Source organism: Lingula anatina, chromosome 2, assembly GCF_051362555.1.
Source record: "Lingula anatina isolate TDL-2025a chromosome 2, LinAna3.0, whole genome shotgun sequence".
Lineage (NCBI taxonomy): Eukaryota > Metazoa > Brachiopoda > Lingulata > Lingulida > Lingulidae > Lingula > Lingula anatina.
In genome coordinates, this window is record NC_141768.1 from 33,425,050 (window position 1) to 33,445,145 (window position 20,096).

Sequence of the window (20,096 nt, forward strand, 5' to 3'; positions counted from 1 at the left end):
TTATAACCATTACAAAGGCAGATCTCCCCCCCCCCCCTCTAATGTCTATCCCCTGGAGATGTCACCTGAGGCTGCCCTGGCAAGATGCCAAAGACATACCTCTCTCTCTTTCTCTCCCTCTACCTGGGCTGTCACCTGAATAGATATAGAATGACAGGTCAAACTTGAAAGCCTTCAAATACAGTGCTTACCAGCTCCTGTATTAAAAGAAATAGATTTTAGTCATAATTCTATGGGGGCTCACTAAGGCTTATCCAGGTGAAAAATTCCACTAATTTAGCTCAGCAGTGGTGTGTCCTGAAAACCATTGCTGGATATACATAGAATTAACTGTGTTAAAACTTACCTGACTGTCAACAAAGCATTTCTATTTTAGAATCATCTGATTTCACTATTGTACTTTGGAAAAGAAAATGCTCTCAGTCTAAACTGCTGTCAATTTGAGTGTTATTTACAGCTTTCTACTATTGAAATGTTTGTTAAAAGATCAAATTATCAAAAGTTTTCTTTTATTTTATAGAGCTGTCTTTAATCTTCGCAGAGGCCCTCGAACCAATACATGACAACCCCCAGGCTCCTTATCTGAATTTCTCTCCTTATCGCTAATTTCAGCTTCGATAACTGTAATCCCCTGCCCAATATTTCTTCCCAACAACTCCCACAGCTTAAATCTGACAGCAGACAGACAAATGACGTCTTCATGTGACTGTTACCGATGAGAGTCATTCAGTCCCTGTCATGGTTCCCGAATCAGTTCTCAAGCCTTTCAAATCCTGCTGTGTCACAGTTGACGAGAAAACAAAGGTTTTTCTTGTTTTCCAGCAGGAGACTTGTTCTCAACACTGTGTTCACTTGTACCTAGTAGTGTCTTTTCACTTTGTAAACCCCATGTAGTTGTTCTACTGAATGTAATACAGTGGTCTGTCAGAACCTACTATACATAACTGTCAATCCCTCATTCTCATATCTCATTCCCTTCATCTCGTATATTATTTACATTATATTCTAGGGGAAACTTTCTGCTCAATTTGAGTAAAATGTAGGAAAAGGATGATCAACATTATAAAATAAATGAAATTGTGTACAGCTATATCACAATAATGTAATGCTTAAAGTTAAGAGGCCTTTGAAGAGTCCTACAGCTCTTCAGCCTGAGAAAATGCCAGATAATCAAGATTTGTGAAATGTGTTAGCTGTCCCACTGTGTAAGTGATAGTTTCAAAACCTCACTCACCTGAACGGCACTATTCAGGAAGCAGTTGTTCTCTCCAGGCCCATTCAATAATCCTTTCGAATTGGTAATCGACATGCTCATGCGTGAGCTTGGGCTCCATACAGTCTCTGGTGGTCCTCTCATAGAGCTGTGGTCCGCAAGCTGTGGTGGTATGGACCCTTTGGACTTGGTGTCCATCATATAGGGCTGCTGGCCTCGCGCTGTGCCATTTTCCATGGCCAGTTGAGAAAGCATCCCCCTGGGGTCCAAGCCCTGCTCTCTGCTCCCATAAGTTTCAGAGTAATCCATGTGCCTGTCCCTCTGTTGGACATTTTGTAAAGATGGCGGCCCGCGTACCCCGATGCTGCTGATTTGGTCATGTGATGTTGAAGATGAAGGATAATACTGGCTATGATAGTAAGGCTTTCCAGTTGTACCTGGGTTGAACATGTGATCCACTTGATCCATTTTTTGATATGTAGACGTACTTCACAACCTTGAAATAAGTACCGTGGATGAATGAATCAATGAAAAAAAATTTCATATAGTTTTTTCCATGGTGGAACAGAATGGTCTCACAGCACAAGAAGACAAACAAATTTCGGCAGATCCAAGTGAGGCAAGTGAGTTAGTTGTTCAAAGGTGAGATATGGTCCAAATCCTTTCAATTAACGTGTTCTTATTAAAATAGCACACAAGAGCTCATAGCTGGTCTAAAGCTCAAAATTACTGAAAACGGACTACAGTCCTAATATGGAAGTTCAGGGTGCAGTACACAACTATACATAACAAGTCCAAGGCTCAAACTTTTAAATTACAGTCCTATGATTCATGAATCCTTTCATGTAGTACTTGTTGAGCTGTATACACAATTAGTCTTCTGATTCCAATATCATAGAAAGGAGTTCGACTTCAATGTACACTGTATGTCGAGAGAAGGGTCCTATTGTGAAGATTTCTTATACCGCTGGTATAATTATACTCCAAGAATGCACACACGAACAGTGCTCGTTACGATATCCTCCAAGTTATCACAACTGTGGCTGCTTCCTGTATTGGTCTGCACAGTATTGAACCTGCAATGAGAAAAAATAGAAATCACTGTTAGCTCAACCTTTGTCTAAACAGAGCGTATGAACTGATGGTGCTATGACAGGATTATTAGCACAGACACTGAACGCTTACTACGGATCTTGCCAATATAAACAACCTTTACTATTCTGCATTTAGTTTCTCTTTCCATCTTCTAGGAACTCTCAACTACCTTTGATATCCTCACTCAAATAACAACAGGGGTTTCTGTTTATACTGAAAGTTATATATCAATTGCTGGACTAAAAAGTCATCTCTGGATTTTTAAATATAAACTGTAATAAGAACTTTTTATAAATTGCAAAAACCTGCTATACAGTTACAGTAAATTATAATGAAGTTTGACATTTGCAGTATCAGAGCTCTGAGTATTACACACTCTGCCACAAAATTAACACATCTTTGCTGACATTTCAACCACAAATATGTGAACTTTCCACCCAGATGATAAAAAGTTAAAAGAAGACCTGACAGAACCCAATAAATTACCCCTACTCCGCACACATGAACTTTAAATAAATCTTACACCCTACACTTCAAATTAGATGCATATTCCTGATATGATTTCATAAGTGCTGTGAACTCAAATACGGTCTCTAATTTTAGAGTCATGTCTCCAAGAGAGACAGTCTAGACCATGGCATGTCTTTTTCACTATGACATCCATATCAGTCTTCACCGAGACCCCAAACTGGGGCTGCTTTGTGTTACTGCAAGCTGGCCCGTTTCACAAAATAATTTATCTCAGAAGTTGGTTCTGGGTTTTAAGAGCAAAATTCTCAGATTACTTTGATCAGGACCAAAGTCCCTAAAAGTCTGAAGTAGTCCACTAAAAAAGAACAACTGTTGTTATTAAGAAACACTTAACTTCTTTTAACTCTTTCTGATATAGCCCAATATCGACAAGTAAATGGGGCACCATTGATTTATCCACATACAAAACAGACTAAAATTTTTAGGCTAAGTTAGTTCAAGAACTGATAAAAGTTATTTATTGTTCGAAATAGCTCGGTTATGCCAAGATCAGTTTATGCTAACTGTTACTGGCCTGGAAGATAGGAGTCGTGAGCTGACCTTGCCTGAGCATTTGTTTTTTGGTTTTAACATATACATCTAAAGTAACTGAATAAACTGATAATTACCATGGCATAAGGTGGGTTCTGCAAAAAAAAAAACAATATTTTTATAGTTTCATACCCCACACATCCAAACCAGGCTGTTAACTTACGGTAGTGAACATCATCAGTACATCCAGTTAGAGCATCCCTGTTATGACTGGAGTTCAGTTTACTCAAACCCTGCCCACTTTGTGAATGTAAGCAATTTCAGATATGATTAGTATGAGATATAAGGCTCTGCAAGAATCTCTTACTCTGAGTGAGTTGATGAGTTAGTAAGTCCACCATGTGTAAGAAATACTGCTGGTTCTGCACAACATGTCAGAAATACTTGAAACTCTGACTAACAAGGCTTTATCAAATACAAAGACTGTACCAAATTATAACCACTAGAAAGATTGCTGTGTAAAATACATACGCGTAACTAAAATAAAACAAAAGAGAATTTAAAATGAGACAAACTAAAATCACCTACAAACTCCTGAACAGCTGTCCACTTCTGAACTCACATTAAATCTTACCACAATTAAATCAAAGGGCTTGTGTACTAACACTTGAAGGGGTTACTAATGAAATCCAGGTATACAATACAGACCAAGAACCTCATATCTTAGTACAGCACTTTATCACAATTATTTTCACCTTTGAGACCACAGCATATTAGCATCACTCCCCTGGGCATAGGGAATTAAGGATAAGGTATATCAAATGGTGACCTGGATCTACGATCACACTGACCATAGGTGTGACTTTGTTTGTAAACTGTCACCTCCCACATTTATATCAATTCTGGACAACATTGGCATATGACTTGCCAAGACTGACTTTAGCTAAACCAGTATTATCACTTTTCTTTTTCTATTAGTATCTAGTTCAGAAATATCTTTCGCAAAATCAAGTGCACATGAGTAAAGACAGAATGTCCTTTTCAATAAAATGAAATATTTCCTGGCCATTGCAAGACAAAAGCATTGTCCATTTGGCTTACTTAATGTGCAATTTCCTCAAAGTGCTTCCACATGAAATTCATCCTTTATCTTGTATCCAAAAGTAACACAAATTACAAGACAAGTGCCTCTAAACCGAAAATATGTTGGAGTACAACTTATGGGCCGTACAAGATGAGGACTTCCACGTGTGGAGTAAATACAACTCAGCGGGAGTCCACTTACCTACTCCTTGCACATACTTCATTATTGACTTACAAACACTCGGACTCTTCCAGCTTGAAGTTCATCCATATTTCCATGTCATATTTTTAAGTAGAAAATATTGTGCAGTCTATAAAGTAACTGTCAGGTAAGATCCTGTACCATGGACTATCTGAAGTCCACAATTGAAGTGCACAACCAGACAGGCAGAAACTTTTTTTTTCAACAGGTCAAATGTCACAGAACATGAAGGCTGTGGAACACTTCCAATTCCCAAAGCCTCTGAAGTAACTCAGTGACTTTTTTTTTCTTCCAACTTTTCAACTTCAATCCTATTAGCAGCTCAGGATCCAGTTCCATTAAATGGTCAATGTAATAAAGCTTCAAACGGAGCCCTAACAGTTAACTTCTGGCAACTTCAAAGTAACTGTTACATTCAAGTACAAGTCACATTTAAAATGACCATCATTCTGACAAGTAGCCTTGTGTCTAAAATAAAAGTCAGGTTAACAGTTTACGAAGTGCCTGTCTTGACAGATTAGACAACTGCCACCTGGTGACAGTACACCTGAATGTGACCCTTAACCAAGGTCAACTCAAAATGTCAACTGTCACACAAAGATGTGTCACCGTTTACTGTTTAGACAGACCACAGATTAATCGCTGAACACTTCAAAAGCAGTTCTATTAAATCTGAAACTAGTATTATTTCTGGCTAGGACAATTAATATCATTGTTGGCTTCCACAGGAAATACTTTGATTCATGGTCATCCACCAGACAGTAATTCCCCTAGTTAATCTTATCTTCTGTTTCAAAATCATATTCTAATATTCCTCAAGTACTATTTTCATAGCACTTTCCTTTTTTATTTCTGAAAATGTCTTAAATGTATCTCATATTATTATTATTATTTCATAATATTTTTGAGAGAGAGAAAGAGACAGAAATAAAATTACCCAAATGACTATGCAAAATCAATGTCAATTATCTATATTGATTTTTTTTATTTTAATTTGTATTTCAACTGAATAATATTTCCCTTGGTATTGTTTGGGCCAACCTGTTATTGCAATGAGTATCTGTATGCATACATAACCCCACGAAAAAAAGGCTACCATTGTCACATCTTCTGTCTGGTGGCAAGACAGGTGCAAACATTACTCATTCTGTCTGTATATGGGTTCACCACAGGTAGACTCCAACAATAGCCCAATACAACTAGTGCCTCAACAGACAGTTCATGTACACAAGCTACCTGGCACAATAGAAACTGAGGGCAAACTTCAAAATCCTTTTTCGTTATTCCATATTTAGCATGTTCCTTTAAGCAACTGGTTCTGATGCTTATTATAAGAAGTGCTCTATACTTGGGCTTGCAGACATCATTTTAAGAAAAGAGGCAAAAATTTCAATACCCCAAATAACTGGACACTGGAAAGCCAACCAAAATGTATACTTTTCTTGCTTTTAGACCCATTAGTATTTCTACCACTGTAAAAAAAACACAGCTCATTAACTCATAAAAGAAAAACTAATTCTGCAAAGCTAATACCTTCCACGCCAACTAAGTGATATGATTTTTGAGATAATTGATACATTATAGCCTTTTCTGACAGGAACTGCTTCACAAAAAGAATGAATTCTCTCCCCTGGGGATTTTCATAAAAGATGCAATGGCATATTTTCTGACAGGTAATTTCCTACAAAACCCATGCAATTTTCCTGGTCTCATGTGTATATTTAAAAGCAGCAATATTCTTATAACAGGCAATGACATTTAATTGACATCTCTGCAATTGCCTCTGTCTTAGGTGGTTTTTGTTAAAAACCAAGTGCAGTAATCACAAACCTTGCTTTGTATTTTCACTTACGGTCAATATCTGTAGTTACACTATTTAACTAAGGCGTTTCTTTTTTTTTCTTTATTCTGCGATCATTTTACCATCATTACACAAACATAAATGCCAATCTAAATAGAGTATAATATTTTTCTGTTCACAGCTTCAGTAATCAAAAACTGGTGTCTTAGGGACTGGAGAAATTGAACCTCATAACCTTGATGTTCATTATGCAATGTCTGAAAATATATCAGATGTCCCTATGGCAACCATATTTAAAGATGGACTTATCTGGCTGAAATCTGATTGAGAGTCAATCTCTTTAGCTTAAATACTGACCAGCAACTTCCTACTGACCACAACATCTGATGCACATCTACCCCCTAGTCATGAACGCCCCTTAAAAACCTTTAGCCTTGTCGTCCTTGTCATGATACCATCGCTCCGTCTGCAATGCTGTTCCCATAATTGGAAAAAATGATACATGCATGTCATCAAGCTGCAACCCAATAGAAAGACAACCAGTAATATTCAAAATATTACCCTGATCTTTGCCATTTCACTGCCCCGCACTCCTGGCACCTCTTTCATCATTATCTTACAAGTGGTTGCTGAGTGTATAGAGCAAGAATCACCATTTTTTTTTCAAATTATCACCTGCATATTAAACTATGGGTGACATGGCAAAGCTTATACTTAAAGATTTGCCAACAAGTCCACTGATGAAATCTGCCTGCCCTGTCCAGGCACTTCTTTTTATTATATATACCAAAAATACACATGCAAAGGCAGTTTGTATTATTTGACTCTTCTGAATAAGAGCATGGAGTCCATCTTATGATCAATCATGTCTGTCACATATCCTGTCTTCATCAGATATATTGCAAAAGCACACAAAGCTTCTCCTGACACATTGACTGTCTTAATACTTTGTCTTGGATCATTAGCAGTCTTTATAACTTCCACTTCGAAAACCTTCTCCACGTGTTCACAATATCATCCAAATTTTAATAATCCTTGAAAAAGATCAATATTTTTGCTTAGACAATTTGCAGTCTTTGTAACTTTAACTTCAAAAACATTTTCCATGTGTTCACAGTGTCATCTAAATTTTTTTAACAATCCTTAAACACAATCAAATACTTTTTGATTAAGCAAATCTCTTTTCGAAACCACAAATGATTTGGCACAAAATTCAGTTTTTGAATTTTAACTGACTGTGCATTACCCTTACAAAAGTTCACATGCATGGTCATAGTGCACCAAAACCATTATAATTTGTTACATCATGGTGCCTGCTGTTAAACCTTTCTGATATCAAAACTCCTTATGATAAAGACCTCTACTATCTCCTACCTTGACATATTTGTTGTGAGTCATAACCACACCTGACATTACATTAACAACTGATGATGATTTACCTGAAAGACAATATACCTCGGGGAATTTGTATCCTATTTTGTATGGATGTCATAGACAGCAATTTCTCAGATAACCACATAAAGGTAATCCCATATTAGATACTCTTGATAGCAACAGAAATCACCAGAAATGAAAATTTCTGAGCATTCAGAAATCTTCACAGCATGCCCAGAAGTGTCTCGTGACCTTCAAGCAGACTACCCAGACACCCTGATCTTGTGTAACAAAACTAATTAGCATCCAGACTGTTACGCGCAGCTGACAAATTCCAAGTAACACCTGAAGTTGGACACTTATATGACGGCAGCTGATTACACCATAACGACATAAGAGTCTCGCAATAAAGTATGAAAATTATCCTTTACAAGAGGCAGGTTGTGTAGTTGGTCTCTGCCTCAATCAATTTCAATACAGATACCTCCTCAAAGTTCTTAACATCAAATGAAAATTTTAAAAAAGCATTGTTCTAATCTATGATATAATTTTGTCTCCCCGCACTTGACAAATAACTCTTACCTGCTTTGCCTGTAGTCTTTGAAACATTAAAGTGGCCAATATTTCACCCAAGTTGAAGCTTTAATACATTAAATGTTCAACTGATGCAGCTTACTTATTGTGCATCTAAACAAAATGTACATATCTTTAAACAAATAACCATTTTGTTGCTGAAAATACCAGTTATTAGGCTTAGATACCTGTGATTTCCACCTGCTGTCATCCAGTGTTCTAAATGAACTGTTTACCTGTGACTCACACCTGACATCGTAGATAACATGGTATATGGTTGATATTGATGGCATTGACTCACCTGTCCACACCACACTGGCCGCAGTGTCCACCAGAGAGTAAATGATCAGCTCTGATTGTGATCAACATGATTTTGAGGCAGGTACCTAATGCAGTAACGAACATGTATGCTTCTCTGTGCGTGCCTGTGCGTGTGCATGAATGTGCATGAATGTGTGTGTGTGTGTGGCTGATAATGTCCGATTTTTTTGACATCATTTTAAGAAAGGTCAAAATAATGATGAGTGTCTTGCCAGTTAAGTATTCCATATTTGGATCAAATAAAATAGAAACTAGAGGGAAAAGATGAGATCTTCGCAACTGATCTCACCTGTAATTAAACCCAGATGATTTATTACCCACTGTCATGGCTCTATCTCCTTTTATCAGCTTCTAATTTCCTAAATGACACTCACTTTTAATTTCATAAAAGCTTTCATTTCAAGAAGAAAATGGTGTTTTCCCACAATATTAATAGAATAGTAATGATAGTATCTATCATGTATATGAAAAACATTTGCAATGACTGATTTACTGCGTCAAAAAAAAATGAAGCTATGAGGAAATATTTTTCATTTCTCCATCTAATTCAGAACTTATGAAGATAGCAGAGTCGATAGAACTAAAATATCATCTGTTCGAGCATTGCACACAGTGGAGCCTAAAACGAACTTGGATTTAGAAAAGAAAAACTAAGTTTGCATAAATTACCATTTCACCTCTGAATAAACACCATTAAGAATTGTGCACCAGTAAGTGGATGGTAGCGTGAGCCTTGTGATACAGTGAACAGTGTGCTTTCCAACTAGTTCACCAGTTTTGCAATTATAAACAGTAGGTTTTGTAGTCCTTTAAACAATTTAAACAAACTCCTTGTAAACAAACACCCACAGAGCTCCTTTTAATTGCTGTGTGACAAAAATACAATCATTGGTAAACCTACCTTTTTATACCTTCAGACCCACTGTGCACTTTCAACAAAACTGTGACAAAATCCTGGCTAGCATGCCCGTAAATAGTTTCACAGCCAATAAAAACCTTTTGATACTATACACCTTTCTACACAACTGTGTTAAAATATTGGCAAACATACCTTGAATGATAATACAATTTTTGTTAGTCAAGTAACATGTCTTAGTTCTTGGTAAGCTCATTTGCACATAGTTTTACAACTCTTTTATCAAGAGGCTTAACAGTGCTAAAATCAAGGCATTTTAAGATACATGGACAATTTCAAAGTAACCATCTGTGGAATGTCTATATTTCACACCTTTTCCAGTAGCAGGACACAACCTGGAGTGCACAGTCAACATACCTTGAATGTAACCAGTCTAATCAACATACCTGTACATATTTCCACACTTACATCAATCCAAGGCATGTGCTGGTTTACAACATCCTGTGCACCCTAAATATGCAGCCATCACTTGCTTATGAACCATTTATCTATGTCCACTGTCAGATTTTAGCTTCTGTATGCCCCAGGTACCATATGCAGCCTCTAGTTGACATAATACTACACACTTCAAAACTGCTTGGTATGTTCTGAATATTTTACTGCCATGTTCTCCCATCAAACAAGCATAGTGGACTCTTCTAAAGCTATAAAGGTGCTTTCCTGACACCTATCCACATACCTGGTTATAGGTATGAGATAAACATGCCACAATGCTGTTGAGTAATCCAAATCACAAGCAACTCAGCTGATTTTTTCCACATCTCTATCAAATCACATGGTCACTTTGTCACTGAAATACTTGACTCAGTTTTAAACTTCAAAAACTTCCCTTGGTATCATGTCTTTTAAACAAGGAGACAGTAAAACCATATTCACTTGTAGTAGTACCCTATTACCTGCCTGTTCTGTGGTCCACAGAATACAACCCACAATCTTGTTATTTTGTCAGAAAAGGCAGACAGCAAGCACATAATATCACCTCCTGAACCCTCTAGGTAAGTAGTGTCAAAACACACATTTTTTTTTATAAAACCACACCACTTACATTGGCAGAATACCTGTTTTTTTACTGTCTACTTTCCCCAGGCTATGAGATTTGTTCCACTTGCCAATCTGTCATATTTTTCCCTATATGACACTGCCCACACTCCGCAGATCTCACACACAATACCAGGGTCGGCATCTAAACACACACACACAATACTGGAGGGTTAACACGCACTTTGTTCACCAGACAATGCTCTGCGATGCATCTTACTTAGACAGGTGTCCATCCCATTTCAGACCACAATCTTGTCTTACTTGCTGACCGTTGTCCACCTGACACAAGGGAGGAGTTTTTGAAAGCCTTTTATGTCCAGGAGTGCAAACTATCAATACATAAGTGTCTAAATAAATACAGATTTGGACATTGGGGGTTAATAACATGATAGCACTCCAGGTGTTAGCTTTGAAGATGACCAGCTGGACACAATGATGTTTAAACATACTCTAGTGAGCTTGCTGTATGACACAGGTTATATAAGGTTATGTTTAAGTGTGTGTGTGTGTTAGTGTTAGAGAGAAAAGAGAAAGAAAGGGAGAAAACAAAATTAACTTAATAAACAGATGAACTCGCATCCACCTGTAGATTTACAATTTACAGCATCAATAATATCTATCCAATATGAAGCCAAACCCGTCAATGTCTTCTGAACAATCTCCACAACTTCCTGAACCTCATTACCAAGCATCAAAGTGGATACTCCCCTAAATCTGATACAGGTATTCCATTCAAGGACTTAATTCCACCTATGACAGGTGAGTAGCAGCCTTACCTGGTCTACCACTGGTCCTCAGTGCCTGTATCTTTACATAACTGCTTTAAGCATCTACCTTTCACTAATTTTAGTAGCTTCATTCGTCAATACATTTTAACATACAACTTCTCCTGGCTAAGGCTGTTAATGCTGCAAGCATGACCCCAGTCCATAGCAGTCTCATCCTACAGCTAAAAATGGTCTCCTTAATGGCTCATCTTAATAATCATTCCTCTCACAGCACAGAAGAAAAGAACTTGATAACCTTTTATAAGTCAACCTAAGTTTTACATTCTCAGTATATGCACTGCGATTATTAAATAATGAAAGTTAAGACAGTCCAAGTCTAATCATTTTTTTTTGTATTTTAATTTACCACACTAAACTTGCCAAAAAACATATCATTAATGGCCAGCTCAGCTTCATATTGGTCAACACGGGCAAGTACATCCACAATCTAATTAGAGGTTGATATTGAACTGAAAGCCTTTTAAGTGCTGAGACAAGTGCACTTAGGGCTGATTAATTAAGGTAAAGGTTATGTCAGAGCACAGGGAAGAACAATGATGTCTTAGATATGAGGGTTCTACTGCTGTCTCTTAATGAGGGAATCATATTCTTCACTGAGAGAATAGTTTTACCTGGGTTTCCTTCATGAGAGGACAATATTACACACAATGCTAAGAACTCCTGTACATGTGCACTTGCTGCTGTGATCAATTAAACTATTTTTTTTTCAGAGACCATGCACTTTAGTTTTAAAAAAAACTTGCTAAAATGGAACTGATGTACTAAAATTAACAATCTAATTATACTTATAGTCTTCTAACTTCAGAGTATAAGAAAATTTCTGAATCACATTTGAAAAACACATCAATGAAAAGATACAGAGAGACAAAATTTCTGTCAATATTTATAGCCTGTTTTTATTTTTGTAACCTACACCAACTATATTGAGCAAAATGGATGAAGCTGCAGGTTGTTTTCATAAAACAAGTACATGAACCCCAGTTTGAGTGTCAGCACTGAGTCTGTAATCGAACAGACAAAACTGTCAAATTGTTAATGGAAATGGTAACATGGTGGTAAATCATCATCAATTAATAAAATTACCTGTATGTTGCAATATGCAATCTAAACATCAAACTGTGACTCACTGAAAATAACCGAACTACAACATATCCATTGTTTACTGAACATCCAGTTACAGTTTAACTTTGGTAGCTGAACAAATTGCCCCAATGGCCAAAATACACTACCATGACCAAAATATATCAAAAATGAAATAAAAATAAAATATTCAATCTTTCAGCTAAATTCAATTAATGTGACTTCCAAATATGAAGATGTTTCCACATTTTGATTGTACTATGTGAAATATCCCACCAAAAAAATTCAAGGTGATACATATTATATATAAACAAACTCTTTAAGTGTGAACATAAATATATCCACATTCACAAAGCTACCAGGTTAACGATAACATCATCAATGTACCACCTGTAACAAGTGTTTCCAGTGCACATTAATTGTCAACTAGCCATGATATCACCTTAGTTGACCTATTTCTTAATTAACCCCGAGTCACTGTCACCTTACTACAACTCTTTTTACAATCCATAGTGGACATGGCAACTTCTGGACTTTGGTGAAAAAGTCTGAACGGAGTACAACATTAAAACCCACTTACCTGACAAAGCACCCTTCTCATTGCCATCATCAGACTGAATAATAACACAGGTCACCCTTCCCACAATGCAGTGGTGCCATTATAATGGTGGGTCTGTCTACCTTGCTGCTGTGTTATTACCTGACAGCTGATCAATATTCTACTCTGCTTTTCATTCATTGATATTCTCTTAATGTGTGTGACATCACGTAGAGTATTTGCACAAGACATTTTTTTTATTTTTGTAGGGCTGAGTTTGGTGATCCTGTTTACTTTGGTAACTATAGATTAAATTGGCTCAATTTTGATGTATTAGTACATATAACAAGCCAAGCCCATCTTTCTTTTCTTCAATCTTCTTTCAAGTTTATAAATATACACACATCTGATGGCAGAGACTGCTTAAAACACTCCAGTGCTTCAGAAAAAAAGTTAATGTTTTTATTCAATAAGCTATCTACTTATTTACTGCAGCTGAAAAATCAGTACAATGTAGTCCAATATCCTACCATCTATTTGATTATTTCAAAACCTACCCACAGAAGATTTAACCTTAATACCAACCATATATATATAGAACTGTTAAAGCACATACAGAACAAAGGCAATGAAAAAAAATTATAGTCAAACCTTACATTAGTCTTGGCATTTTCTCCACACAGGGACAGAATTCAAAATTCAAACCACAAGCTGAGATGAAATGGCTCAGCATCTCCCAAATAAAGACACACACTACTAACTTATAATACTGCACTTCAAAGTTGTGTAAGCATAAAAGTCTCACTCACGAGTGAAGAAAATTTTCCTGGGACTGAAAGTAAAACATTATTCTAGCCTCTAGTATCAGAAACACCCAAATGTAAATTCCATTAAAACATCACCGCAAATGAAATGCCGGAGCACATCTCACAGACAGCAGTAAAAGAGAAAAGTCACTGAAATGCATTATAACTAAAACCTCAAATGTTTCAGTACATCCTGAATGCTGCATTGACCAGCAATATCTCAGATTTCTCTCTGAAGTCAAACTAAATCTGAACCAGTCGAGTTGTTTCCTGAACATAACTATGGCAATAACTCAAGTTTCAGAGGAACAGGAAGCCAACCAGCCTTCTCTGCTTGGAACTCGAAATGAAAAACAGCATTTCACAATACATCAAAAACACCTCACAGAATGAAATTGGCCAACACATGTAGATGGGAATCTATAAATTGCACCTTGATTTAAATATTAGATACAATGACATTTTAGAAAAGTTGTAGTTAAAAACAGCAAGAGAAATAAGATTGTATTAAAATAACACACATTTTTCCTAAATAAACAACGTCCTCCAGAATAGAAGATTAAAGTAGTACCCCAGTAAAGATCTACCTCAAAAACACATAGCTAGATACTTCCAAATCAAAATGAAAGACTATAAGTTTACTTAGACTAGAAATCATTTTTTACAAAAGAGTCATCATTTAATATGGCTTCAAATGTCTTAAAAAAACAAACTTTCTAACAACTAGAATTGGTACGAGCAGGCACACATGAATGCATCTCGATTCTGCAATAAAAAATGTAATGTGAAAAAATAGTGGATCAGCTGAGAACAGTGGTGTTTTTCAAAGTTTCAAACTAAAGGCATCTAAGTGACAGCTGGTAAAGGGATTGTCATTGGACTGAATAGCCACAGGTATGAGGTCCAACTTGAGACCCACAAAGCCTACTAGTTCCACCCTGCTGTGGGGTAGCTTCTGTTTCATAAAAATCACCTGCCATTTTGAAAAAAAAAGTTTTCTAAATAAATAATTTGCATTCTGTTTTTATGAAGGGTTTAGTGTGTGTGTGTGTGTGCGTGCATGCTTGTATATATCAAATGCAACTAACACAATGCCATTCCTTGTTTATCTCTCTCCTTTGTTTACTGCCAATGTACTCAATTTAGAAAAGAGAAATAAAAGATAAAAGACAAAGCCTAATTCTGTCATGTTATCTGTTCAGATAAAACTGATACAATATTAGTTTGTACTGTATAATATTAAATAAGTCACAATGTAGATTTATAGGTGTGAATTGCCCCCTCAAAGCTGTCAACTCTGTTTTAAAAGTCAAAGATTATGTTCAAACTCTAAGTTATGTTCAAGGGGGTCTCCCAAAAATCTATTATATTCAATGAAGTACTTTTGGCAATAAGTAATCAGAAAGTCTGTGCCAAAAACTTTTCTGCCTACAGTGCACCAGTCAAAGATTCTTCTAGCCCAAAGCAGAATGAGTGGTGAGTTTAAGACTGGGTTTCCATCCTCAGATTGATCCAAATATCTGCGGAAATGGTCCCTAAAAATATTACAAAATTTTTCTGGTTTGGCTCTAATTTTATTGGTACATGATGGTGGACCAATGTTAATGTCATGTTAGAAAAAAAACAGATAACTTACTAAAGTTTGTAGTTGTGATAAAACACAGGCTTCACACAATATGAAAGTTTAACTTCCTTTTCATGATATAAACTTCTGTGGATTAAGGTATCATCTATGTTTCTAAGGTATCATCTATGTTTCTAAGTTTATACCAATCAACATACATATGCCCATCACAACACCACTGCAGAAACTTCACTGTGTTTGTCAAGGCCACAAATGCTTTTAAAACTAAATATTCTTAATCTAACAAAAGCAAGGCAGTCACTTGAAACAGCACATGCCAATTTGATTATTAAAACTTGTATTGCTCCAAAAACAGAACTGAAAATGCTCTAGTGTTCAACTTTCCTACATCAATATTACACCCATGTTCTGTAGGCAATGGAAGGTTCATCAAGAAATTACTTCAGTCGCGTGTTATTTATTATTGTAGAAAATATTCTGGGCCTTTCATTCTGTAACAATACAGCCTCAGTTCACCCTGTCTTTGCATTGAAATGGCAGAGGCATTTTCTCCAGAGTTCATTTCACCCCCGTTCTATTTTCTTTTTTCAAGTAAACTTTTGGGAAGACGGTTTATTGCTGCGTAACACGATACCTCGTGTCTAAACACCTGATATTACGTCCAAATTGAGACAAGTTACGCTTCGCCAAACAAAGAGTCCGCTTCACGTTTATCCCGCACGGTTGCTCCTTATGTGTGTAGTGTATGGGAGAACAACAATGTGGCACTGAGTAAATATTTTTGTCAAGCTTCGGTCAATAATACACCTCGACTGTTACCGCGTCATAGGGGTTGGACAAAATACAAGTCACCCCGGTAATCATGGGTTGGACCATTCACCCATATTTTAAATGTGAAACCCTGACAGACTGTGTCTGGCTGGTTAACCTCAAACCCTGATTATCAGGGTGGCTACCGAAATGAAGCCTGTTATTATCAGGGTGCAGACAATGCAAGGATAGTTCATGCGTGTAATGTGCACCTTGCAGCCTTCTTGAGTCAAATTTAAAGAGACCCTTTACAAACATGTACACAAACTTCACACGCGAAACTTCCTCAATCTTGTAACATAACTGAAAATAATGTTCTCACTGTAATGTTTCTAGTTCACGCACTTAAGTTTTAAAAATATGCCTCTGCCAATAAAAATCTTACAGTAATCATGGACAGATTTTTTTTTCCTTTTTGCCTTAGAATACATTTTAAATTACCAAATTTTGTTTATCCAAAAGAGGAGCTTCTGAAATTTTTCTTGACCACAAATGTCTGTTTATGCCCACAGTAGTACTTGACTGGACACCAGACCTCCTGACCACAAGACATTAACCTTGGTTCTGGACAAAACATTCACTCTGCTAATAACATTTTCACCTGACTATACTAAATATTCCTAGCCTGAATCAAAAGGGAGCCAAATGTGAACAACTATTACATGAATGAGTAATGGAATATTAAGTTTGAAATCATGCAAATTTCATGTTGTCTATGGAACCAACGGTTAAAGAATGTCCATCCAAAGGCTGACCATTACTGACCAGCAGACCAGTGAACAGATATCTCGTACAGCAGAATAATTATCTAGATTTGCTTGACCAACAGACCGAATAGATGTATTCCTGCTGCACCAAGAGCTTGCTTTGTGCACAGATTCACTTTAAAACATCACTGAAATATGCTTGTTTACACTTAAAAAGTCAAAATTGCTTTTAAAAACCTAAACCATTCTGCAACTTGATCATAATGCCCATTTTCTGCTTTGTGTCTGCAGCTCCTGGTCCATGAAATCATTTCTTGGCACATGTCCACGGTGGTCTTTTTTATGACCCCACAAATAATGAAGCTGACGTTTACTGAACACAAAAGCCCAGAAACAAAGACAAAAAAGACCAAGTAGTACGTAAATCTGTTCTTTTTGGGGACTTCTAACACACAGCAAGATCCAGATAAAGTAAAAAAGATGAAAAAACTTCACTTAAAACTAGATATATTAATTCTATGTTGAGAAATACATCGTCTAATGATTTTATGGGATTATAATTTGCCCATTTCTTTACTGCACAGAAGTTGCCATCTGTTGACTGTTGAAATGAAGTCATTATTTCTCCTATGTCATCAAGTTAATTTCCTTTTCCTTCACATTAACAGGAATATTACGCTTATTTTCCCAACAAGTGCTCCTAATATGGAAAAGAGAGCAGACTTGAAATATCCATAGACTTTGACAGTTTGACTAAATCTCTAAAAAGCACAATATCCATTTATAAATCAAAATTTAACTTCATAGAGAATTACATAAAATCTATTCAACAAATTATCAAACTGACACAACATAATTAAATTAAACAGGCCTATTTATCAGCTGTGTAGTTAAGCTGATAGAGAAATCATATCAAATCCAATTATATCCCAATTACAAGTGACTTCGGTATAGCACTATTTCATTAGGGGGAAGTTATCATCTGTTTTGTGTCTCCATAGTATTACTAATCTGATTTTAGGAGTTATCTGATCTGTGGTTTGGAATAAATATGATAGTATCTGTTGCATATGAAGTACCCTGGATGAAGAGTTTTGAGTGTTTTATGCTACTGGGGAGATCTTCTACTTAACAATATAACCATAAAAACAAATGGCGTCCCTAAATGTTGAAGTGGTGCAGCTGCTGAGATTTATTTTGTAAGCTCTCTAAAATAAAACAAAAACAAATTTACCAAGACCAATACTTTTTTCGTTTAGTTTTTCTTTTGGTATTAGTAACAAAACAGGGAAGTTTAATTTTGAACAGTAAAATCAGTCAAAGCCAGCCTTGTGATATATGGGCAATAAAAAAAACATACCAGATATTTCGATACAATGTTTTCTTTAGGGCACACAAAGTATCTCCATTTGTAAATCACATGCTAAAATGACAATGAAATTCTTTACCCTAGAGTCTGTGGATACAGCTTGGAAAACAACTCAAACAAAATGATCCAGCCTACAATTTAGACACTCCCATTCATACCACGCATCCTGTGTTTATAGAAACCAAAGTTGTTGTAAATTCCTATACAGTGTGTAACTAACTCTTTGTATTTTTTTCATGTAGGTCATTTTCCAGCTAAATAATTATGACAAAACAAGAAAAGAGACACAGATTAAACAACTGACATTCAAGTAAGCTGATCCAAGGCACATACAAAACATCCGTATACAATTTCTCAACAGTGAGAGGCATACAGCCACTTTACTGGGTAGGGATCTGGTGCCTTGTATAAATGTATACATACTCCCCAGTGCTATGGAATCGATACCACATTGCTTCAACCAAGTCATACAAAAACCAAACACCAATATCAAATTACTAAGGGTCACTCCACACTTGGGTAACAAATCAGTCCTAAGAGGCTGTAACTTATCCAGTTTGGTCTCCTTTTTTAAGTTGTATATATTTTAGAGTAAATGGTAACAATGGACATATTTGGATACAGAAGTCTGTCAAACAACAATCTCAACAAAATAATCAATCATAAAAAAGCTATCAACCACAACTGAGAAGCTAACAAACTTTATGGTATAATTCACATTTGTGAAAAAAAAAATAATGACTGATAAAATTACTGGTAAGGTCTGGTTGTTAAGCCAGGTGGAGATATTCATTACCACCAAGGGTAGCACTGGTCACTGCATGTGGTCAGTAAATTACAACAGTGGTCAGTTGGCTGTGCACACGTCCAGACAGCTGCAGGATAGACTGACTCTGTAATATGACAGGTGCTCTCAGGCTGATCAGTTTGTAACTGACCCAAGAAACTGACCTTTCAAAGGCTCTATATCAATAATGAAACTTAAAAACTGTCTTTATCATTCACAATTACTACAAATAAGGCAAAAGACCAGTCTAAAAATACTGAATATTTTACACTGTCTCAATTCTCAAACCATATTCTCCTAATTTTCCTTTTTCTGTGCAGGGAAGGTGAAATGCTGCCACAAAATACGTTTGTTTTAATAGTTAAAATCCGATCCCACCAAACGTGTACACTTTTTACACGATACTTCTAACTACATCAATAAATGTTTATCAAGGTATAACTTATTGTTCAGCACCAACAGGATTTACTAAACGGATTTATTGATCCCCATTAACTCTGCCGCTCACCTAAGTTTTAGCCGTGTTATGGACATGGACGTTATCGATAAACATTTTTCTCGTCTGTTCACCAAAATTGGGCGATAAATCTAGGATTCAGTACAATTAAAAAGAGGCCTCCCTATTTCTTAAATGTACAAAAAAATTGAGCAGAGTCCAGGCTGTCTCCCTAACTTTAAAGCTCACGGTACTCGCGTGACTCAGTTCGGCCCACATTGCGTTGACTTTGTCAACACAACTCAAAAGACTTTAAGAAGTCATCCTCTTTATTTTCGTTTTCCGGGCGACAAACTGCAAAGAAAGTTTTCTATCGAGTAGATACTAACAGAAAATACCTTTACAAACCTTTCCGTCTTACCTTCTAAACCGAATCTGAAACGTGGTCAGCGTGGAGAGTTCTCGAAGTTCAAAACTTTTAGTAGCATTACAATCCAGGAAGGTGCGCCATTTTTCAACTGGTGACGTCAAGCGGGTTGTGATGGCGGAGGGATTTTGTCAGGTGCTCG

General features: G+C 36.5%; 1 protein-coding gene across 5 annotated transcripts in view; it reads right to left on the reverse strand.

Moving 5' to 3' along the window:
* LOC106156068 (uncharacterized) overlaps positions 1-20,094 on the reverse strand; it is a 42,633-nt gene extending 22,539 nt beyond the window's left edge. The window contains exons 1-2 of one of the 5 annotated variants that reach the window (XM_013531165.3): positions 19,949-20,094; positions 1,235-2,289 (exon numbers count right to left, since the gene is read on the reverse strand). In XM_013531165.3, coding sequence (XP_013386619.2) covers positions 1,235-1,681 — 447 coding nt within the window. In that variant the 5' untranslated portion in view covers positions 1,682-2,289; positions 19,949-20,094. Of the gene's footprint in view, positions 1-1,234; positions 2,290-4,595; positions 5,199-13,069; positions 13,186-19,925 lie in introns of those variants that run through there. The other 4 variants (XM_024076753.2, XM_087003101.1, XM_013531166.3 and 1 more) reach the window with 4 other exon arrangements.
* Positions 20,095-20,096: the final 2 nt, after the last annotated feature.